At 60.6% G+C, this 23,911-nt stretch overlaps 1 protein-coding gene across 1 annotated transcript in view; it reads right to left on the reverse strand.

Moving 5' to 3' along the window:
* Nucleotides 1-23,911, reverse strand: part of SARDH (sarcosine dehydrogenase) — a 58,720-nt gene that overhangs the window by 22,178 nt on the left and 12,631 nt on the right. The window contains exons 8-15 of the mRNA XM_057722239.1: nucleotides 22,765-22,894; nucleotides 18,761-18,847; nucleotides 18,358-18,448; nucleotides 14,103-14,244; nucleotides 11,490-11,573; nucleotides 9,118-9,231; nucleotides 3,110-3,248; nucleotides 1,473-1,586 (exon numbers count right to left, since the gene is read on the reverse strand). Coding sequence (XP_057578222.1) covers nucleotides 1,473-1,586; nucleotides 3,110-3,248; nucleotides 9,118-9,231; nucleotides 11,490-11,573; nucleotides 14,103-14,244; nucleotides 18,358-18,448; nucleotides 18,761-18,847; nucleotides 22,765-22,894 — 901 coding nt within the window. The remainder of the gene's footprint in view (nucleotides 1-1,472; nucleotides 1,587-3,109; nucleotides 3,249-9,117; nucleotides 9,232-11,489; nucleotides 11,574-14,102; nucleotides 14,245-18,357; nucleotides 18,449-18,760; nucleotides 18,848-22,764; nucleotides 22,895-23,911) is intronic.

Below are 23,911 nucleotides of genomic sequence, written 5' to 3' on the forward strand. Positions count from 1 at the left end.
GAAGCTGAGCTCGGGGCTGCTGCTCAGCCCTCCCGGCACCTCCAGGCTCTCCCTCAGCTCCCGCAGCAGCTCAGGGAGGTGGGTCATTGTCTCCACATCACAGATGGGGAAACTGAGGCTCAGAGGTGGGCCCCGAGCCAGGATTTCAGGGACCTGCACCCCATACTCTGAGGTCTCTCCATTCCATCTCCCCAGCTAGACTCACTCTCTAAGGATGGCCGCTGGGCCTGGGTCTGGGCCTCCCTCTCCTGGGGGGTGAAGGCCAAACAAAGCCCCCGGCAACCCTTCTCAAAATGCCCCTCTCTGCCCAGCTCCTCACAGGTACCACCCTTGTCCTTTCCTCCACACCTTTCTAGCAGGTGTCTCCTATCCATCCATCAAGGCTCAGGCCAGACATCACCTCCTCCAGGAAGCCTTCCTCATCCCGGCTCACCTGCTTCCCATGGCCTCCCGGTAATCCTCGCTCTTTCCCACCCCCTCACATTCCCACCAGTGTTCTATCGAGCTTTTCCTGCCCTTCCCTCTCCTGGTGCCCAGGCCGGAGCTCACCCCTCTCCCTCCTGACTGAGTGCCACCGAGGACGCAGCTAAATGGCCAGCAGCACTGAGCCAGCTGGAGCTGGGGCCCCCAGGTCTCCTGCATGGGCTGACTGTGACCCTTCCCCCCCGACGGCACAGTTCAGTCACACAGAGAGCAGCACAGATATATCCTTTCTCCCCTGCAAATCCAGTCTCCCAGAGGGGGCAAGGGGGCTCTTTCCTGGAGAAAGGGGATGCTTCCCACACTCTGTGAATCTCAGCCATCGCCCTTCTTCCCTGACGGAGACAGGTTGCAGCACTAGTGATTCAATTGCTCCCATGTAAACCAAGGGATGGGTCGGGGAGTTGGAGTGATGGGAGGCAGATCTGGCTCAGTGCAGCTAGACCTGTGCAAATGAGGAATATGAGTACTGAGCTCCCCGTCACAAGAGGCATGCAAGCAGAAGCAGAGGGCCTGCAGAGGGCAGTCCGGGTGATAGTTTGGGCACAGAGCTGGTTGCCTTCTAAGGACCTGCCCCGGCCTGAGATGGGGAGTTACATGGGAACCGAGGAAGCTGATTCAGCACAGATGCTGCTGGCAGCAAGGAGCTAACTTCTCCGTGTGGGAGGCATGGCCTTATCCTTGGCTCACTCTGTTCCAGGCCAGCAGGCTGAGCATGCCCACGCTGTGGCCGCCCTGAAACCCCGTGGGACGGGCAGGTTCAAAGTCAGAATCACTGAGCGCTGGGAGCCCAGCATCACTGCCTGAACAATGGCCCCTTTCAGCCTGAAGCGGGACCTCTGATCTCCCAGGCCTGACAGCGGCAGGGACACACTCATTCCAGAGCAGCCCCGGCAGCGCTGCACCGCCCCCCCCATCCCTCCCACGTCGGTGGCCACCTCACGAGCGGGGCTGCAGTCAGGGCACGGCTGGGCCCTTGGGGCAACCCTTACCTTCAAAGGCAGGGCCCAGCAGGGAGGCCTGGAGGCCAGGGGCCAGGTGGCTGACGGTCAGGTCGCTCTCGGTGCCCCCGCGGTGGTTCAGCATGCAGGTGTACACCACGGAGCCTGTGGGCAGGAGGAAGACCCCGGAGCGTGGGAGCCGCTCAGCAGGGTAACCCTTGGCTGGATGCCCTGGGGGGCAACCTTGAAAGGCCCCTCAGCTCGGTGACGCCACCATGACTGAATGATGGGGGAGGGATGGACAGGTCATCCGGCATTGCCATCCCCGGAGGAGGAGGAAGGACCAGGAGGGAGGCGTCTTTCTCCTAGAAATGCCTCCACGGTGACTGTTCCCAGTCCATCCCTCCCACCCACGCCACCCCCAGGCTGGGATGTTTTTAGGGGCAGGATTTCTATCTCAACCACTTTGGTGCTCCTCGCGCGGTGCCTGGCATAGCAGAAGCTCCGTGAATATCTGCTGAATAAATGAATATGCGGATGGAAGATGGATGGATGGATGGATGGATGGACTGGTGGGGGAGAGAATGGGGAGGTGGGGAGAGGGTGGGGGAAGGGAATGGATAGATGGGAGGTGGGGAATGGGTGGGCAGAAGGGTGCTGGCAGGATGAGCGGGATGTGCGCTAAGGGGAGGTGAGTAGCAGGTACATGTGAGGGGGTGGGCAGGCGGGTTGGCTGAATAAATGATGTAATGGGTTGAACTGTGTTCCCTACAAATGGTATGTTGACGTCCTAACCTCCAGTCCCTGCGAAGGGACCTTATTTAGAAGTGGGGCCTTTGCAGATGGGATCATGTTAAGATGATCAGAGGTCATCAGAGTGGGGCCTAATCCAACGTGACTGGTGTCCTTAAAAGAAGAAGGAAACGCAGGGAGAAGGCTGTGTGACTCCGAGGCAGAGGCTGGAGGGACGTGGTTGCGGGCCGTGGGTGGCGGGCCGTGGGTTGCAGCCACAGCCAGAAGCCAGGAGGGGCCAGGAGGGAGTCTACGGTCTTGGGATCACGGCCCTGATTTGGAACTTCCAGCCGCAGGCTCGTAGGACAACACGTCTGGGTTGTTTAAAGCCACTCACTTTGTGGTGCTTTATTACAGCAGCTCTAGGGAACCGCCCCCAATGGGGCTGGGTGAGTTGGGGGTGGGGGATGGGTGATAAAAACGGAGATGAGCGTCCCAAATAATGCACGGTACATACTTACACTAAGAAATGATTCCTCCTTTATTTAGAATTCAAGTGTAACTGAGCATGCTGTGGTTTTATTTCATTCTAGAAACCCTATTTGGGGAGTGCATTTGGGGGGGGTGGGGGGAGTGGACAGGTTCCCAGCCCCAGGAGACAGGTTCTGAGGGCCTGCTGCCTTGAATCCTGTCTGGAACAAAGTAAAAGGGAGGGCAGGGGGGTGGAGGAGGAGACAGAGAGTGGAGGGAGGGAGGGGGGAGAAAGGTGGAGGGGCCTGGGGCCTGGGGCTTGGCCAGGAGGGCAGAGGGGTCTGGACACAGGGGCCCAGGGCCAGGCCCAGGGGCAGAGCCATGAGCTGGATGAGCCCAGAGGGGCCAGGGTCAGCTTGTATCCTTGTCTCACGCCCGGGGCTGCGCTGAAGCGGGAGGGGAGTGTGGCCACCTGGGCTCCATACCTGGGGGCCGGCTCACATCCGCTGAGAAGAGCCAGTTGGCAGCCTTCCTCGCATCCGGGCCCACCAGGTAGAACTTGCCGAAGTAGGACATGTTAAACACAGCGGCGGCCCCTCTGCAGGCCAGACACTCCTTCCTGATCTGAAAAGTTCCAGAGGTGGGGTGCCGTGGGGTCTCTGGGACCTGCCTCCTCCCTAAGACCCTGGGGCACTGGGGTCTTGGCTGCACGGCTGCTCCAAGACCCCCTCCTCCCCCCCCTCCCCCTCCCCCCTCCAGTCCTCTCCCCCTCCCCTCCAGCTAGGAAGGCACCGTGACCATTCTCCTCAAGCACAGGGCACACTCTCCAGGGTAGACCAGAAGCCATAAAACAAGATGATAAGTTCAAAAGCATTAAAATCACACAAAATATGTTCTTGGACCACAGTGGAATCAAATTAGAAATCAGCAGCAGAAGAAAAAGTGGGAAATTCACAAATAGGTGAAATTAGACAAGAGGCTCCTAAATAACCAGTGGATCAAAGGAAAGGTCTCCAGGAGAATGAGAACAGACTTGGAGACGAATGGACGTGAAAACACAGCACGTGCAGGCTGACGGGATGACGCTGTGACGCTCACGGGGGGCTTACACCTGCAGATGCTCTCAAGTCGGTAACCTAACTCCCCACCTCGAGAGATCAGAGAAAGGAAAGCAAACGAAACCCAGCGCAGGCAGAAGGAAAGAAATGACAAAGATTTGAAAGGAAAGAAATGAAAACCCGAAAAGCAGAGAAAATCAGCAAATCGGAAAATTGTTTCTTTGAAAAGGTCAACAAAATTGACGAATCCTCAAGTAGACTGATGCAGAAAAAGCAGAGAAAACTCAGAGCACTGAGAGCAGGAATGAAGGCGGGGTCTCACTGTCCAACTCATAGAAAAGGAGTACAAGGCACCCTGCCAGCAGCTGTCCACCGACGGTCAGCCGTGACACGGAAACTCCTAGGAAGACATAAATTACTGAAGCCTCCTGAAGGGGAACTAGAAAGTCTGAGTAGATCTATAACAAAAAAGAGACTTGATTAGTCACTTAAAACGCCCCACAAAGAAAAGCCCAGGCCCAGATGACTTCACTGGTGAATTTTACCAAACATCCAAAGAATTAATACCAGTTCTTCACAAACTCTTCCCAGGAGGCCAGCATTACCCCCAAGGCCAAAACCAAAGACCTCGTAAGAAAACTACAGACAAATATCCTTCATGAATATAGATATAAAAACCTCAACAAAATACCAGCAAACTAAATCCAACAACATATAAAAAGGATTACATGCCACGATCAAGTGGGATTTATCCCAGGAATGGGAGGCTGGTTTACCATCCCAAAATCCATCAATGTACCATATTAACCAGATAAAGAGGAAAAACCAAATGATCATCTCAACAGATGCAGAAAAAGTACTTGACAAAATCCAACCCTTGTTCATGATAAAAACTCCAAGTAAACAAGGACTAAGAGGGAAATTCCTCAACCTGATAAAGGGCAGGGACAAATCCCACAGCTGACGCGCTTCACGGTGAAAGTCAACGTCCCCTGCTAAGATCAGGGACAAAACAGGGCTGTCGACTCTGCTGCTTCTACTCAACATTGTACTGGAGGTCCAGGCCAGAGCAGTTAGGCAAGAAGAAATAAAAGGCACCCAGATTAGAAAAGAAGAAGTAAAACTATCTCTATTTGCAGATGACTTGATCTTACAAACAGAAAATCCTAAGGAACTCACTAAAAAACTATGACGGGCTTCCCTGGTGGCACAGTGGTTAAGAATCTACCTGCCAATGCAGGGGACACGGGCTTCATCCCTGGTCCGGGAAGATCCCACATGCTGCGGAGCAGCTAAGCCCGTGCGCCACAACTACTGAGCCCATGCTCTAGAGCCCACGAGCCACAACTACTGAGCCCATGTGCCGCAACTACTGAAGCCCGAGAGCCTAGAGTCCATGCTCCACAACAAGAGAAGCCACCACAATGAGAAGCCCATGCACCACAACGAAGAGTAGCCCTCATTCGCCGCAACTAGATAAAGTCTGTGTGCAGCAATGAAGACCCAACACAGCCAATAAATAAATAAATAAATTAATTAATTAATTAAAAAAGAACTATGACAACTAATAAAATCGTTCAACAAGGCTGCAGGATACAGGGTCAACATACAACAAACAAAAAATCATGGTATTTCTATATACTAGGAGTGAACGATCAATGACATTAAGAACATAATTCCATTTACACCATCAAAAGGAATTTTTAAATGCTTACCAATAAATTTAACAAAGGAAGTGCAAACTTGTACTCTAAAACATAGAAAATATCTCTGAAAGAAATTAAAGAAGACCTAAATACATGGAAAGACATCTCATGTTTACGAAATGAAGACAGAACTCCCCATGTTGGTCTACAGATTTGACAGAGTCTCCACCAAAATCCCAGCTGGCTTCTTGGCAGAAGCTGACAAACTGATTCTAAAATTCATGCAGAAAGGCAAGGCACTCAGGATATTCAAAGCAATCTTGCAGAAGAAGAACAAAGCTAGAAGATGCGCACTTCCTGATTTCAAAACTTACTACAAAGCTACTATACTCAAGACAGAGCTGTACAGCATAAAGATAGAAATATAGATCAACGGACTAGAACTGAGAGTCCAGAAATAAACCCTCACGTTTATGGTCTGCTGATTTTTCACAAGGACACCAAGGCAATTCAATGGGAGAAAAGAAAAATCTTCAACAAATGGTGCCGGGAAAACTGAAGAGCCACCTGCAAAAGCATGAGGTTGGACCCCCTTCCTCACACCATTCACGAAGCTTCATCAAAATGGACCACAGGGCTAACTACAAGACCTGAAACGATACCATTCTGAGAAGAAAATAGAGGCGTTAATCGTGACCTGGGTGAGGAAACGCCTTATATGACAATAAAAACACAAGGGACAAAAGGGAAAAAAAAATAAGTTGTACTTCATCAAAATTAAGAACGTTTGTGCAGCCAACGATGTCATTTAAAAAGTGAAAAGACAACCCACAGAAGGGAAGAAAATGTTTACAAATCATAAATCTGGTAAGGGACTTGTATCCAGAATGTGTGGAGAATTCTCATCACTCAATAAAAAGACAAGTAACTCAATTTTAAAATGAGGGAAGCATCTGAATAGACCTTTCTCCAAAGAAGATACACAAATGGCTTCACAAGCACACACAAAGATGTTCAACGTTACCAGTCATGAGGGAAACGCAACTCAGATCTTTGAGATAACACTTCACACCCGCTAGGATGGCTAGAAATGAGAACCTCGTTCACCGTGGATAGGGATGTAAAAAGGTGCAGCCACTTTGGAAAGCCCTGGGCAAATCCTCGAAATGTTAAACACGGAGTTACCACGTGACCCAGCAGTCCCACTCCTAGATGTGTATCCATGAGAAATGAAAACATCTGTCTAAGAACTTGTACAGACATTTGCATGGCAGCATTATTCACCACACCCCAGACGTCTAACAAGGCTAACGTCCGTCAACAGGTGTATGGATAAATAAAAAGGAGAGTGTCCGTGTAATGGAAAATTGTTCTGAATAAGAAGTAATGAAGTAACAATAATTTCCTAAAACACGGATGGACCTTGGAAACATCGCGCTACGTAAAAGAAGCCAGTCATGAAAGACCACCATGTTTGAGTCCGTTACATGAAACGTCCAGGTGAGGTAAATCTACAGAGACAGAAAGCAGATGGGTGGCTGCCGGAAGCTGGGGGTCGGGGGGCGGGGGGGGGGAAGGGCAGTGACTGCTAATGGGTGCAGGGTTTCTTTGGAGGGGGGAGATAAAAAGGTTCTAAAATTAGATTGTAGTGATGGTTGCAGAAGCCTCTGGATATACTAAAAGCACTGTACACTTAAAGTGTTTGGATTGAATGGTATGTGCATATATCTCGATAAAGCTGTTTACAAAAGAAAAAAAGGCAACATCTCTCATTATTTCCCTCCATACAGAACACAAACATCTGGCCCCATGCTCAAGGGCTTCTGCTATCCATCTGTTTGGTCTTCCCTTGCAATGCCACTCCCTCTTTGCCCTAAACCCCTCACCCCATCGCTGAGCAGATGTGCCAATCCCATTGTTCTTATTGGGAAAATATTATAACAGCAAAGCCGCCACTTAGGGAGGACTTTACTGTGTGTCAGGAGCCGGTGCCATCGCCTCCCACCCCGTGGTACCCCGACACCGTGGCCCAGGAGCAGCTGTGATTGAGCCCCAGGTGCCCTCTGAGGCCCAGGGATGGTATGTGGTCTGCTCAAGTTTACACAGGTGGAAATGACGAGCTCTTCATCACCTGGGTCTATCTAGAAGTGCCCTGACCCCGAGAAGCCACCTTGGGCATCTTTCCGCACTCTGCATTCAGTGATGCCACCTGGGTGGGGGAGGCAGCAGATGTGACGGTATTATACCAGGGAAACTGGCCAGTGCCAGGGATCAGGCTTCCCCAGGCAGCTGGTTGTCACGCAGAACCCCACTGGGTCTGCCCGGGTCCTAAGCCCCAGAAGCTGCTCCTCACCCCTCTCCAGACACCACCACCCTTAATAGAGTTCCCTCCACCCATCAGGCGTTGTGGTACCTTCGCTTACGCTGCTGGGGCTGCAGGCCAAACCCAGAGCAGCTTCCTGGGCCGACTCTCGTCTACCCGGGCTGGGGACGTTGCCAAGGCTGAGAACAAGTGCCTGCTTCGTGCACTGGGACGGCTGAGGCGCCTCTGCGGGGGTGGGATGTAGCCCCGAAGCCAAGTTGGCATCTCCTCCCAGCTCCCACGTCCTCAAGGGCCTAGACATCTCACAGGCCTTGGAAGCCGTGGTGCGGAGGTGCCAGACGGAGCCCCGTTCACCCGCCGGAGAGGCAGCCCCCAGCGACTCCTGGGCTTTCAGAGACACGTGCCTCCCCTTCCATTTCAGAAGCCCCGTCCTCCAATGCCTTCACTAGAGCAAGCTTTGGGGGAGAGCATGGTTCCTTCCCTTCAGGACTAGGTGCAGACCTGGCGCAAAATAACACTGTGGGCCCGTTCAGAATGTACGACAGGTTTCCAGGCAGCGAGAGCAGAGCAGGAGACTCGGCCCAGGGTGCCTCTGAGGGAGGGGCCCCATGTGACCGCAGGGGTCCCACGCCCAGGAGGCTTCCCTGGCCGCCCCTCCCTGGGGACCCCCAGGCTGAGGCCTTGGCCCCACCCCCACACACACACGGAGCGGGACTTCACTTCCTCCCCGGTCGGCCACGTGCACAGGGACACAGCACGTTCTGCTCGGTAGCAAAACAGTTGGGCAGCTCAGAGGGGACACTGGCATAGTCTTTGCTGCAGAAACTGCCTGGGAGGGCATCCTGTGTGATGCAGACGCAGGGGAAGGCCCGTCCCTAAGACCTCGTCGCCTCAACCCCAACAGAAATGGGGAGCCGGGCGCAGGAGGAAAGGACCAGCAGCGGCCGGAGCAGCCTCGTCTGCCCACTTCTGGAGCAGGACGGGCGGTGAGCAGGCCCAGGCCACGGCCCCTCCCCCAGCTCGGGTCTCCTCCGCTTGTCCCCTGGGGGGGGCCCCATCCTGGACCTACTTGTCCCACCTGTGCTGTGCAAGAGCTGCAGGCGGGGCCACTGGCCTGGACCCGGGAAGGAGGGGCTCGCCACCCACAAAGTCACACACGGGCCTCGGAGCAGCTCCGAGAGGCTCAGAGAGGTGACGCCTGGCCGGGGGTCGCACAGCCACACAGACCCAGGGCTGGCCGCCTCCTCCAGCCCCGCTGCTGCGAGCAGGCCTCACCACTGGCAACGTCTTCACGCCAGGGGAGGGAGGGGAGGGCGGAGGAGAAAATCACTGATTCCTCCTCAAAACCGAGTCAGCCAAACACGGGGGCGGGGGTCGCAGGGAGCCGGTAGTCAGTGAGCAGAGCTCCCCCGGGCCAGCCCGCAGGGATGCCTGACCGTCTCGCCCACCAGGGAGGAGGGTCCTACCACGTCGTGGTGGGGCGGGAAGTCGAAGGTGTACTCGTGGCCCAGCAGCCCGCCGTAGGCGTAGGCCTCGTGTGCCCGCCGCCCGTAGGCCCCGTAGTAGTCGTAAGGGAGCACCTGGGGCAGAAGAGGGGTCGTCACCGGCCCTGCCCCCTCCTCCTGCCTCCGCACGCAGCACGGCCCGGGGCCCGTGGCCTGGCGAGCCCTGAGCCGGGTCCTGCGGAGACGAAGGTCCACAGGACAGATCTGGTCCTGCCCTCTCTGAGCCCCCCTCTCACGGGGCAGCGTGTTGTGGCCGAGGCTGGCGTGGAGGCGGGATTTGGGCACGCCATCCACATTGCACAGGTGACGTCATAATCACCGTGGTGGTGGGTGGGGAGGGCTGGGGCCCCGGAGGATGGAGAAGAAGCGGGGTGTGCTCGGGTGGGGAGACATGAGGAGAGATGGGGCTGAACGAGAAACAGGGGCGGGTCGACTGGGACCCCGGGGGCCACGTCAGGGCTTCCGACTCAATGCCGAGGCATGGGATAAGGCCCAGGGGTGAGCTTGAGGAGGGAGAGGGAGACGGAGTTGGGGGTGGGGTGGCCGCAGCAGGGGCTCCAGATGCTGTTGCCATAGTGACCCAGGACCAGATCGGGCTCCGGGCCAAGCTCTGCTCAAAGGGCCTCGCACTTCCGGGAGGGAGATCCTCTCTACGGATGAGGAAACCGAGGTGCAGAGAGATTTAAACTTGCCTCAGGTCACAGGAGAGTCCTGACCGCCTGGCGTGAGCCTGGACGGTGGGTCCCAGAGGCTGGCCCCTCAGTCACCACTTGCCTTGGTCCCTCCTGGGCTGGGCCAGCCACTCTCAGAGAGGCCCGGAACCCACACCCCGCTCCTGGTCCTGTTCCTGCTGACGGAGCCCCTTCCTCTTCCTCCCCTTCTTTCCCCTCCCCCTCCTCTCCCTCCTCCTCCTCCCCCTCCCCCACCTTCTCGTACTCCTCCTCCCTTACCCTCCCTCCTAACTCTGCTGCCACTCCTGGAAAGGTGTGAACAAGCCCATCAAGTCTCACCTCCCAGCCAGGCCAGCCTCACCCAGTCTCTTTTCACAGGTAAGAACCAAGTGTGATGTTCTGACCGAGTCAGACCTCTCTGGTCTCCCAAGCACACATCCCCACCCCACCCCCACTCAAGCCCTGGTGTCCAGGGAGGGGCCTTTCCCAGAGTCTCTGCAGGAAGTCATCTCCCTGGCCTGCCAGGTGGCTCCCCCTGGCCTCTGAGGCCCCTGCAGGAACATCCCAGCCCGCATAGCCTGGTCAGGGGTCAGGGATTTGGGGACATCCAGTCACCCAGTGCCCTGGACTCCTAGGATGGCTCCCGCGTGGGGGCTGCAACGCCTGCCCCTCTCGGGACCAAGCGTATGTTCCTGATTCCTCCTCTGGAATGGCGTTGCCCACGGATTCCAGGGCAGGGGGGCTTCCAGGGCAGAGCAGGCTGGATGCAGGGGGCTCTGCAGAGAGCTGCTCAAGGAGGGATCTGACCAGACCCCTCCGCTCTGCTGACCCCAGAGGAGCAGAGGCAGAGGCCATCAGGAGCTCTGGCCTCCACCTCACCTAACACGCCCTGGAACTTGCCTTGGGACACAGCTGCTATGGAGATGGGAGCTGGGTTGCACTGGAAGGGGACTAGTGAAATACAGCGACAGGAAAGGGGCTTTCATTTGTACAAATCTGGATCAAATGCTATCCCCTCTGGCTGTATTAAAGCATCCCTCAGCATCACATCACCTGCTCCAGGGACCCCGGGCCGAGGGTCTCACAAGCAGCATGGTTTTGATTCTCTTCTCTGAGGACCGAGGTCCCTGGGAGGCACTGGGTGGGGAACCGCCAGGAGGGCACCCAGAGGCCAGGAAGCTGTGAAATGCCAGCTTAGAAACTGACACACGGAAGGTACGATTTTGTGCTAAGTCCTCCTACTAACATGAACAGTTGCAGTTGCCAAAAATATAAGAACAAAACGACGAGAAGATGCTCTAATTTCTCCCGTAAATCGGGGGAGTCTTGTACGCAGCCCCCTCACTGTAGAAGACCAGCTTTGCGGGGCTCCTGGACCATCTGGGCGGTGGAAGGCCGGGCACGGTGGGCGGTGAGTGATGCCTGTGGGGACACCTGCAGAGGCAGGGCCCCGCGATCTTGGGCAGACCTGGCAGACTGGCAGGGGCTCTCTCTGAAGACCAGGGGACTCACCCACCCCACGGCCCGTCAGGCTCGCCAAGCGCTGTTGACAGCGAGGCACGCGGCCACCTCGGCGCGGGAGGACGTGGGCTGGACAGTGGGCAGGGCTGAAGGCAGGGCTGGGCTGGTGGGGTGGCCTCTGGGCGCCGGGGGCCGACTCACCGGAGCTGTGCCGTGGGGACTGAACCATCCCGGCCGCTCCCAGCCGTGCCGCTCCTGGAACACGCAGCCTCGTGCCAGGAGCTCCTGGTTAGGGGGCAGAACAGGCACACTCAGGCCTGGCTGGACAGGGCAGGGAGGGGAGAATCCGCCACCTTAGACCTCGGGGGCAAAGGGCAAAGAGGTCCTGGCACTCGGAACCAGGGCCCAAGCAAGCCCAGGCTCTGACTCCAACCGTGGGGCTCCCCCAGCGCCCCCGCTGCTGGCTCCAAGAATCCCCAGTCTCTAGAATTACCGTCCCTTATGGACTGAACTGCACCCCCCAAATTCCTGTGCTGAAGCCCCAAGCCCCGGTGTGACTATATTTGGAGACAGGCCCTGTGAGGAGGGAATCGGGATAAAATGAAGTCCTAAGAGTGGGGCCCAAATCCTTATTAGGGGAGGAGGAGACACCAGGGCCATCTCTCTACTGGGAGCGGACACAGCGGGAAGGCGGCTGTCCCAGCGCCAGGAAGTGGGCCCTCACCAGGAACCAGTCAGCAGGCACCTTGACCCTGACCGCCCAGCCTCCAGAACTGTGAGAAATGAGCCCCCCAGTCTGTGGTCTCTGTTATGGCAGCCCGAGCATCTGGGACACCCAGTGACTCAGTGATGCCACGGGTCGGTGTGCACCCTGGAGACATGAGACCAGGGACGCAGACAAGCCCGTGTGCACACACGTTCGCGACAGCCCGGAGGTGGGACAGCCCAGGCGGCCATCAGCTGAGCCGTGGGTGACGAGTGTGGTCCAGCCACGGGATGGGATGTTATCCAGCCTTAAACGGGAAGGACATTGTGACACCTGCTCTATCACCGCTGAACCTCAGAAATGAGCTGAGGAACAGAAGCCAGTCACAGAGCCACTTAGTGCAGATTCCATTTCTATGAGATGACCAGAACAGGCAACACCACAGAGACAGAAAGTGTAGACCAGTGGTTTTCTCGGCCGGGGGAGGGGACGTGGGGAGTTATTGCTTCACGGGCACAAGGTTTGCTCTGCGGTGGTGGTGATGTGGCACAGCAGGGTAAAGCTACCCAGTCCCCTTGAGCTGCATTCTTCAGGATGGTTACGACAGCAAGTTGTGTGGTACTTTACCGCGATGAAAAACCATGGCAGACACAATGAAGCAATATTGTGGCAGATTTCTTTGAAAATAAGTGTGGCTCGGGGGAAGAAAAGAATCTCCACTGTCAGGCTTGGAAGGGGCCTGTGCCCGGGGCCGTCCCCGTCCAGACCCCAGGCGGAGAGGGCTGTGGAAGCTCAGTCTGGCAGGGAATTCGGGTGCCAGGACCCATGGGAGCCCGAGGCCCGGACGGCCTGCGTCTCCCCCTGCCCGTGGGCACCGACCTCGAGGGGGAGGCTGCGTGAGGTCACATGCCAACTGGTGACACCCAGATACGTCCTCCCTGGACACAAAACCCACCCCCTCCGGTGAGCGTGGAGACGCCTCCACCCGAGAAGCATCACCTCTCCCAGGAGGGAAAACAGGGAGCTGGCTCCTCTATTAAACAAAACACATGTCAGCCGTCACGGCTGGGAAGTGTCACCAGGAGGGTGCAGACGGGGAAGCGGGGGGGGGGGGGGGGGAATGCAGATTCCTCCCCGGGGGCAGGGCTGCTGCGCCCGCCAAGTCGCCTCCAGGCAGAACTGTGCACATATGAGCATCGTGTCTGAGCCCATCTTCCACCCGAGAGTCCTCCAGTGAGCCCTGCGCTCTTGGGGGGCGGCTGAGCTGCAGGGACGGTGCAGGCCTGGGGGCATGCCGAGGGAACCCGGGGGGCATGCTGGGGTAACCCGAGCCCACGTGGGGCCCAAGATTCCCAGCTGGCCCTCTAGGCCAGGCTGGAGAACAGGGCAGCCCGGGAGCCACTGGTGTCTCCGTCCTGGGGAGGTGCCGTGGACACCAGCTCTGTCCGGGATCCAGGCACTGGAGCCCCAGATGCAGGAGGCTGCTTAAATGCGACCTGCTCACTGAGCCTGCCCTGCTGCCTCTCGCCTCCCCCCACCCAGTCACCAAATATTCCCTGGGCACCTACCCAGAGTCAGGCTCTGGGCTCAGACTGACTGGGGCCCAGCTCCCATTGGCAGGGTCCTTGTAGACAGCTAAGCAAAGCATGTAGCCCAAGATGGGGGCAAGGAAGGGGGGATGGAGATGGAATGGGGGTTGGGGGGTGTCATGGGAGCACAGGGGTGATGTCTGGGCTGTCCCGGGCCTAGGAGAGTGCCCAGGGGCAGGCCCAGGAAAGGGCACCTGATGCTGGGTTTCATCGTATAAGTAGAAGCTGGCCAGGGAGGAGCCACATCCCAAGCAGGCCCCACAGGCAGGAGCACGTCTCCTCGGCACCTGCTGCCTGGCCGGCCCTCCCGATGGGTGACGGCACACACCTGCCAGTGCAGGTGCCCCTGCTCCGCAGGACCCCCGTGGGCTCTGCGCGCATTCCCTTGGCAAGGGCCCGGGAGTCACCTCATCACCTGCCCTGCAGTTGGGGAGCCACGTGCACGCTGTCACCCCACACCGGGGCTCCCCGAGAGCGCCCACAGCCAGCACAGAGCAGGCGCCGTGGGGGGCGTGGTACCTGGTGCAGGGGGTCTGTCCTCATGTTGCGCCCGGCCAGCGGCTCGTCGTGGGGGAAGACAATGGAGTAATTCTTGACATAGGACTCGTGGCTGCGCTCGCGAATCCAGCGTCCGTGGTCTGTGAGCGAGTGATGGAAGCGCCTGTAGTGGAGGGTGGGGCCCGTCACGGCCTTGGAGACCCTCGTCCCCTCCACCAGAGGCCTCCCCGCCGCTTGGGCACCAGGGGGGCTCCTGGGTCTCCACGCTCCCACTGAGGGCCCTCGGGCAGGCCCCAAACCTTGGGGAGCTCAGCCTCCTTGCCTGCACCCCCACAGCTGCCAGGTGCAGGGTGTGGACACCTCCGGCTCAGGGCCTCAGCCTGGGGACACATGGGGGTGAGCCGTGCTCCTCGCCCCTGACCTGGGCACTGGGCTGAGCAGGCCCCCGGGAGGGGCCAGAAGCCCTGATGACTTGGTGAAAAGCCAATGTGAGGGGTCTTCAGAGTTTAGGGCCGGCAGAGGTGACGGAGCGCCCCCTCTCTCCTCGGTGCCCCTCAGTGGAGGCAAGCGGCGAAGGTGACGGCCTCTCAGGTCGGACCCCCAGAGGCGCACAAGGGCGGGAGTGATGCCAGCTGTGTCCGGCCCGGCTCCCGGGGACGGCGTGGTCCGGATCCCCGCAGGCCTGTCCCCTGGTAGCTGGGGGGACACTAGGTGCAGCCACTCCGCCCCCTGCGACTCAGCCCGCGGACCCCACGTGATTTCCTGCTGAGCTAAGAGCCCCCCAGCCCCATCGCTTGGGCCTCTCCCCCAGCCTTCTCGTGGCAGAACAGCCAGGGCCGCCCAACAGCCCTTCCGTCTGGTCTCCTAGGACCGGCCATGGCTCCCGAGCCAGCCTGGCCACAGCTGCTGGGCTGCGGTCACACGCTGGGCCCTGCAGCCCCTCCCGGGCACAGCCACCTGGCAGGCGCTCAGCTCATCCCACCCCCCACCTGCCCCCAGCTTCACCCCCCACCTGTTGGCATCTCACGTGTCCTCCAGGGCCCCCCTGCCCCTCCCCCCGGGCTGTGTCCCCTTCAGTGCTGCTGTCCTCGGGGACCTGCCTGAGCCTCGCCAGGGCTAACAGACTCTTGGTTTGCACACAGGTCTAGTCAGCGTGGGGTTCTGATCTGGGCGGGGGCTGGGGCCGCAGACGTGAGAATTATTATGACGTATTATCAGTGATCACTGTCACGTAAGGCGCTCTTTTCCGGTGCCCAGGGCTGAGCGCCAACTGCAAGTGCCCCTCGGGCAGTCCTCAGCGCGGCCTCACGTGTGGGGCGCACGCTGACTCCCCACCACAGGAACCCGCTGCCCTGAGCCAGGAGCTTCCAGGAGGAAGGGGGACCATGGAGCCCGGCCAGGGGTCTGGGGAGGGGTCCCCGCGGCGGCACGTGGGGCCGCAGGAGCAGGCTGTGGAGGGGCCGACTGGGGCGGGTGGAGGCCAGGAGACCGCCCTCAGCTGTCCTGTCCACGGTCAGACTCACCGCCGGCACCAGGAGCCACGTGGCTCCCGGGATGGGACGAGGTCACCCTCCCAGCCGCACTGAGAGTGGGGCTCCCGGGGGATCTCAGGGGGGAGGTGGAGCCTCAGTTGTCCCCTCAAATCCCCCAGGGAGCAGGGGCCGAGGGAGGGATGGGCCTGCGGCAGGGCTGGCTGATCCCCGCACGGACCCATCCTGCCCATGTAGACAGGCCCCCACCCCAACCCCTCTGCTCACACCTGCGCACACCGTGGGTGTCAAGCGTGGGGTCACTCAGCTCAGCCAGAGCACGCCCTGGGGTCAGCAGGGGAAAGACCAGTCCCCGTGGCCTGCACAGACCTGGCTGCCATTTTCCACCTGAACAGAAGCGGGTAGAGGGGCCTGCAGCAGGGGGCCGGGGCCGGGGCCGCCATCCAGCCACCCTCCCGATGTGATAAAGAGCAACTTCTCCTTCCCTGGTTGCCGGGACCCCAAGAACTTTCTTTAAAAACAATGGCCCGTGCTCTGGCGCCGCCTATGCCAGGCCCTGTGCGCCTCAAAAGCACTCCACTGAGAGGGTGGCCGTTGTTCCCATTTCACAGATGGGGAGACCGAGGTCAGAGCGGTGGAAGAACTGGCCGCGGGCCATGCAGCTAACAGGTTGGGGTCTGGGATGGCTGAGAATCTGCTGAGGTTTCCAAAGGGGGTGCCACTGCCGCCACCACAGGTGAGGCAGCTGCCGTGGCCTGGAGGCCACCTGGTGCCAGGCCAGCCCAGGAGTCTCACACGCAGCCCTGGACCTAGCACTGGCCCCTGACCACCCCCTCCAGGCAGCCCCCTCCCCGAGCACGTCCCCCGCGTGTGAGACGAGGAGGGGACACAGGTCAGAGTTCTGCTCTGACCTCTGAGTGTCCGAGCCGGGGGACGAGGCTGGCTCCCTGCCGGCCGCAGCGCCCTCCTTTCTTGGCTCCGCCTCTCACGGGGCCTGTGTCTGTGTCCACCCCTGCTCAGGCCCAGGGACGCAGAACATCTCAGTGCTGAGAGGCCCCCGGTGCCGGTGCTGCAGCTGGTCTGGTGGTGGCAGCCAGCCAGAACGTGAGCGGGGACGGGTGGGGGGTGCCGGGTGGACGCGGACGTCCCACGTCAGTGACCGCTCGGGCCCAATGCCAGTAGCCAGTCATCTCCCGGGCTGCGCTGCCCGGGCCAGAAGGTCAGGTGGACCAGATCACAGCCCCCACCCCTACCCACGGGGCCCCAGCCCCCAGGGGCTCCCTGCCTGGACCCTCTGTCTTTCCACCTGTGACCCGAGGCCCCAGCCGGGCCAGGGCAGGGGCGGGAGCGCTGCCTTCCACCCACAAACCGGCTCACAAGACGCTGCCCCTAAGGTCACAGCTGTGAGAGGAGGCAGCTGAGGAGGGAGGCTCCGACCCCCGGGAGGGGCCTCCACCAGCCCCAGGGGCAGGAGGCCACCCGCTGCCCCCTGGTCCGTCCAATTCCCATGCGGAGGCCTCAGCCCCGAGGGAGGCCAGGGACAGAGAGCAGACAGCCCTGCGGGGCTGGAGCTGTCAGGCAAGGCGCCGCTGCTTTGCTGTCTGGAGCAGGAGGGGCCTGGACGGGCCCGCCCCTGAGGCCCCCTGCAGCCTTATCATTTCTGGAACATTCTTCTCTTGGGAGAGCACGTGGGCACAGCCCCAGGCAGACTCCGAGGCGGAGCCAGAGCAGACCTCGCTGTGCCAGGCGCCGGGGGGGCGGGGCGGCAGGGATCTGGGTGTACGTCTGTCTATCTCTGCCGGCCCAGACGCTCCCCCCGCCCCGCCCCCGGGGATACAGGGTCCCCCTCAGGCCAGGCAGGGGCGGGGTTCGCCGAGGAGCCGGAGTGCGCTGAGCTGAACCAGCATCGCCTCCCCACCACCCCCACCCCGGCCTGCCGGACAGCTGGGCTCCCCTAGGCACAGCAGCGCAGGCTGGACACCCAGAGGCCCCTCCGAGCCGCGGCCTCCACTGCCACGGCTGCGGTGCTCTGGCTGCAGAACTGCCACGTGGGGACCAGCCCCCAGCCCCACCGCGTCCTGCCCTCCAGACCCAGCCTGAGGGCACCTGCATCACTGTCCCAACTCACAGAGGGCAGCGGGCAGCCAGGACGCCTCCCGGCTCTGTTATCAGCGCCCCCGGGGCTCGGCTCCACTTTGTTTAGGGTTTCCGTGTGCAGACCTGACACCGAGTGTTTTCCTACACAAATGCACTCCCCGCTCCCAGCGACACGTACAGCACATACATCGCATCCTGGGTTACAGACAGGAAAGCACTCGGCACGGGGTCTGATGGACTCCAGACACCCTGTGAGTGAAGGAGGCAGCCGACGTCTCGCTCAGGGCTGCCGGCCTCCCAAACGCATGCACGTCCTAATAATGACCACCCCAGCTCGGCCCTGTTCCCTGGGCAGTCTGTGCAGTCCCTCCTGCTCCCCAGGCCTCGGGCTCCCCATCTGCAAAGTGGGGTGATGAGATCCCACTGCCGATCCCAGAGCTACCAGAGGGGTCAGGCGGGACACTGGGACGGAGGTCCTGGAAACTGTAGAAGGCCTGGATCTGCCAAACCCAGGTCCCTGCAGCACCAGCCCCTGCTGGCAGGCTTCTTCCCTTTCTTTCCTTATTGCCACCTCTTCCAAGAAGCCCTCTGGATCTCAGGGAAGGCTCCTTTCTAAATAGTCCTAGATATTTACCCCACGCCATCCTGGGGCAGCCACCCCCTGCCCACGGGTCCCAGCGGGCACTTGCCTGATGTCGTAGCCGTGCATGTCCTTCTCCGGGCGCCCGTGGATGACCCAGTGGGCCAGCTCCTGCCCACAGCCACCGCCCAGCATCATTCCTGGCAGGAGCAGAGCCTCTGGTCTGCAATCCACCCCCAGGGCCCTGCTCCCCAAGTCCATGCCCCTCCCACCTCTGTGGGCAGCACCAGCCCCTAAGCCGTGGCTCTCACACCTGGGATGCCACACGCCTCCTAACGCAACCTCGCCCCTCCCGGCAGGCCTGTCCCGTCTCCACCCCTGTGAGGGCTGCAGGGCTTCTAGGCCCAGCCCCCACCCCAGGGGGGCTCTGAGAGCTGAAGGAGAGGCCAAGTTGGCCGCCTTCACTCGCAGGGATGCCAGGGAATCGGGGAGGCACTGCTGCCCACGCTCACCTGCACTGTTGAAGCCGCAGCCAAGGAAGAACCCACGGAGCTCGGGCGCCTCCCCCATCAGGGGCTTGTGGTCCGGTGTGAATGACTCTGAGAGGGATGGGGAGGGGGAGGCCTCATACTCCTGGATGGGGTCGCCCAAGAGGGCAGTAATTGAGGCGGGGGTGTGTAGGTGCCGCCTTCATCCAGACCCTCCCATCCTCAAGGCTCAGCTCAATGCTGCTTCCTCCAGGAAGCCTCCCTGATTGCGCCTGCCACATTCCCCTGAGTTCCTCAGCATTTACGATCTGAACTGGGTTCTGCCTTGCGGGGTCCTGGTGTGCCTTGTGACCATCACCATTCTTCCACGGGTGAAGGGAGCCTCTCCCTGAGCCCCCATCACAGCACGCGGCTCCCAGTCACTCTACCATCTTCCTGCTGTGTCTCTGCGGGGCACTCTTGCCCACTGAACCACGAGTACCTCGAGGGCAGGGACTGCGCTTTCTCACGTGTGTGGTGTCTCCAGACCCAGCACAGGGCCCGGCAAACAGTACGTGCTTAATAAACGTTCATTGCATGAATGAAGGCTCGTGAGTTCTTCAGGAGAGCGGACCAAGCCTCGCCCTGTCTGCTGCCAGCGTGCTACAGGCAGAGGCCAGGACTGGAGGGAGAGGGACCCTCGGGCATGATTATAAACAGCTGGACTTAGCAGCCACAGTCCTGGGTTTGCACCCGCTTTACCCCCTCCCAGCTGTGCGACTTTGGCTTAGAGGATCTTTGGTTTCCTCGGCTGGAAAACCGGAATTGTGGTACTTACTCTGCAGGGCTGCAAGTTAGTCCGTCTACAAATATTTGCAGCCCAACTGTTTGTGCCCAGACCTCGGCCGTGGGAGGCGGCTCCGAACCAGAGCCCCACCCCTCGGGGAGCCGACGGGAGAGTGAGAGGGACAGAGAGAAAATATGTAAATAAGCAAAACAGAGGGTGTGTGGGAAGAAAACAATGGGATATGGCGTGTGCAGTGACCGAGAGCCGGGTGCTCCTAACCACTGCAGTGGCGCCATCGTAACCCCGGGTCGCAGGGGAGGATGCTGCACCGCAAGCACCTGGGGCCACCGTCGGGGCCGCCTGGCTCCCAGCCGGGTCCTCCCCATCCGGGCGCACCGGTCACAAGGCTGTCCTGCTCCCCGCCGGTGGCCGGCGACCCCGGTCTCCAATCTTCAGCGTCTGAGCTGAGGGTGTCCGCCGGCCCCGGGGACCTGGGGAGGCTTCCAGACAGCCGCAGGGGAGGGTGGAGGAGGCAGGGCGCAGAGGAGGGCAGGGCCGCGGCGAGGCCGTGGGGGCCGCAGTGATCGCGGTGAGCCTCCGGGGAGGCGTCAGGAGGGGCGGGGGCCCTGCGAGGAAGCGCCAGGGCCTTCCCTGGGGCCCGGGCGGAGGTCAGCTTGCAAGGGGCACGCGGTGGGGGGAGCGGGGCCAGCAGGGCGTGGGGGTGAGGGGCGGGAGCTCCCAGAACAGTGACGGGGAGGCTGCTGTTCGGGGATGACCCGGGGAGCCCTTCGGAAGTGCTGGAAATGTTTTCAGAGTGTTCCGAACAGCTTCACACAAAGCTAGCAGGAGGGAGGTTTGGGGGTCAAGGGTCGCCTGGACGTTGAACAAATGACTCGAGAGGACGCAGGACGCACATGGCCTCCTCCGGGCAGTGCAGACAGGGGCCCCCACCTTGCCTCTGACCTCCCGACCTTGGAAAGAGAGGTCTGCCCGCCCCCGGCTTCCCCGAAGTCAAGGGGGCCTGGGACTTCCCTGTTCTGTTCCGGAGGCTGAGGGCCGATGACCGGCCTGTCCTCCCTGGTGAGGAGAAGTGCCAATGTCCCCACGGAATCTCCCTCACAGCCGGGAAACCAGACTCCAGATGTCCTCACAGGCACCTCTCCCCCCAGTGGGGCTCCATGGGGCCATGACCCCGGTCCAATTAAAGCGAGAGTGCCCCCCGGGTTCCCCGTGCCCCTGGGAGCGCGTTGAGCCCGGGTTTCTCACTGCCGGGGAAGCGGCCATGGGCAGGGTGTCCTCGGCCCTCACCCCGCACCCTGTGCCCAGAGCCCCCTGTGGCTGGCGGGGGGACCCCAGCCGCCTCCCCTGGGAAAGCCGCCCGCTCACCAAGGGCTCCTTCATGAGTGAGTAGATTAAAGCAGTCGGGGCTGGCGGCCGTGTAGACACCGTGTGTGTCAGGACCGAGAGGGCTGGACTGCTCCCCTGGCCTGGCCTGGCCTGCCCCTCTCTCCCCGCTTGGCCTGCAGGAATGGTTTGCCCGCTGGCCGGGGTGCCCTCTTGCTGGCCTGGCCCTGGTCCCGCACCTTATGTGAGGCTTCCTCACCTCACTCCACCTGCCACCCATTTGATAGATGAGAACACCAAGGCTCAAGGAGCTCAGAGCCTCAGGCACAGAGTTTCCTCTTTGGGCAGCTGTATCTTTCAGAGCCTCTCTCCACCCCTAGGTAGGCACATCCTACCCACTCCTTGCCTTTCCTGAGGATTAGAGAGACCCCATTCATGCAGTAAGGACGGGGAGACCATGTGACTCTGCGGGAACGAGGATGGGGCGGCACGTCTCAGCCTGTAGGCCGGCTCCCCCGCCCGGAACCCTGGCCCCACAGCCCTGCACACGGTGCCCTCTGGGTGGCCCACCCTGCGCCCGCTGCCCTGTGCCTCCCATCAGAGCACCTTCCCCACCGCCCTGGGTCTGCCCCACCAGCTGCGCGAGCCTGCCTCTGGCCCAGATGTGGCGCCAATTAACACAGAAGGAGAGGCAGCAAATAATGTCTCAGGTGCCGGGTCCCTGGGAGCCCTGGGCTGAGCCAACTCAGCCCCACGTCTGGACCCCAGGGCCAGCTTGGGCCCCTCCACCGCCCGGAGGCCACCATCTGCCAGGACCCCAGGCCAGCAGCTTCACACCCCACCCTGTGCCCTCGCCCGGGAACATGCCCGGAGCTCACCCCTGGGGCCCCCACCTTGGGAGCTCCACCCAGCCTCCAACACAGGCTCCCCGCTGTGCTCCTCACATGCCCAGCATGAGGCGAGGCCCAGAGTCAGAAGGAGCTGGATGGATGCTGTACGAGCCTTGCTTAGGTTGCCCAGGGCTTGAGTCTTACTCTAGTATCTTCTCTGTCTGCACACAGCCTTTGAGATACACACTCAGCGTGCACGGGCCTCCGCAACCCTGGGGTCCCTGAGCTCCCTGGAGGCCCCAGGATGGCCCTGTCCCAGGCTCCGTCCTCGAGCGATCACCTCTCCCTGCTGAGCTGTGACTTGTGCTGGGACACGTCACATCAATGTGAACATCCAAAGTCTAGCCTGGCCGGCAGGCCCTGCAACAGTAAACTAATGGCCTTGGCCAAACGCATCCGTGCTGGGGGTGCAAGCCTGCCCCGCCTGGTGCACGATCCCCGTGGGCCCTGGCCGGGCAGGGTTGGGGGCGGCGCCACGCACACCCAAGGGGGGCACTCAGAAGCTGAGCCCTTTTGTTCACCCCCTTTCCCTCCAGCCTCCTGCAGCTCAGCTTTCCTGGGGGCCAGAGGTGAGGCCCCGGGTTTGGCCTTTCCACACTGTGTGGACGTGTGGCCCTGTCGGCATGACGGCTGAATGCAGAGGGCAGAGGGCAGAGGGCAGAGGGGTGAGGCCGACCTGGAATGGGGGTCTCCAGGGCTGTGAGCACAGCATCGGGAAAGAGCCTGGCCCCTCCTCTCCTCGCTCAGCCTCACCAGGCGCTGGGAGGGGGCTCATCCCATCTTACAGATGAAAACACCAAGTTCCAGGGACAAGTCAAGCAGGGACTGAGCCTGGTGGGACCTCAGGAGACGCTCACGCAGGGTGGGCGGGAGGAGGCCTGGCCGTGTGCCCGGGCAAATTTCTGCCCTGGCCGAGCTCCTGTCTTGCCTACAGAGAGGAGCAAGTGCAGTGCCCAGGGCCCAGGATGGAGGGCCGGCCGGCCCGTGCCTCGGGGGCAGCCCTCCCCCAGCGCCAGGCCCCCGCTCACCTGGGCCGCAGACTGTGGACTTGATCCCCGTTTTCTCCAGCACGGGCACCCGGTGGACGGCACCTTCAATGTGCTGGGCGAACACATCCCAGTCCAGGTCGAAGAGGCCAAAGGCAAACTTGTCCGACACCTGGGGAGGCGGGCGGGGACCATGCCCTGTGACAGCCGCCCCACAGGAGTGACGGGCCGCCGGGGCCTGGCCAGCCTCTCGATGAGGTGGTGACAGCGCAGTGCTGGCCCCTCAGTGTGTCTCCCGTCCCCCAGCCCCTCCGTGGGGCCTGTGTGCCTTCCCTTCCCGCCCGGGGCCCAGGCCCACCTGCTTTGCCCTTGATTGTCGCAATGGCCTCTGCCTGGTGGCCCTGCTTCCCGCCCTCCTTCAACCCGTCCCCCTAAGTCAGCCCAGGCCCTTTTTTGTTCTCAAGCCTCCCGAGGCTCCCTGTGACTCTCTGTGGCCTGTAAAGCCCTACACGAGCGGGTCCTGCCCGGCTACCACTGATCCCAACCACGCTGACCTTCCTTCGGTTCTTTGAGAAAAGCAAGCTTGATCTGACCCCAGGGCCCTCACCTCCCCCTGGGGCAGCTCCTCCCCGCCCTCTCTCTGCAGGGCTCTGCTTGGATGTCAGGTCCTCTGGGAGCCCTGCCTGAGCACAGTCTGAAGGACATCCTTCTGCTCCAGTCTCTCCAGGCTCATCCTTCACCTGCTAACTTCACTCAGGGCACAGACCACCACCCCACACTGCATTACTTCTTTGCTTATTTATTGCATGTCTCCCCGCCAGAATACAGGCCTCCGGGGACAGGGACTTTTATCTTGGTCTCCCTCTTTCTCCCCAAAGTTAAGCAGTGTCTGGCCAAAAGGAAGCATTTTGTTGTTCAATGTGTAGACTAAATGCATGAATATGGGAGCTGGGGTGGCCCGTACGTGCTCGAGGGGGCCAGGGGTGCTGAGGGGGCCGCTGGGCCTGCACGAACCCCAGGAGCTGCCAGGAGAGAGCCTGAGCCCGGGGGAGACACAGGCGCAACCGCAGGGGTTTGGGGGGAGGTGCATGGGGTTGTTTGCTGATGGACAGAGGGTTTAAACGCTTCCGTAATCTTCTAAAGTTGTATTTTACATCTTGCAGCCTCTGACTGCTGCTGTTTTGAGGCA

Source organism: Hippopotamus amphibius, chromosome 2 (genome assembly GCF_030028045.1).
Source record: "Hippopotamus amphibius kiboko isolate mHipAmp2 chromosome 2, mHipAmp2.hap2, whole genome shotgun sequence".
Lineage (NCBI taxonomy): Eukaryota > Metazoa > Chordata > Mammalia > Artiodactyla > Hippopotamidae > Hippopotamus > Hippopotamus amphibius.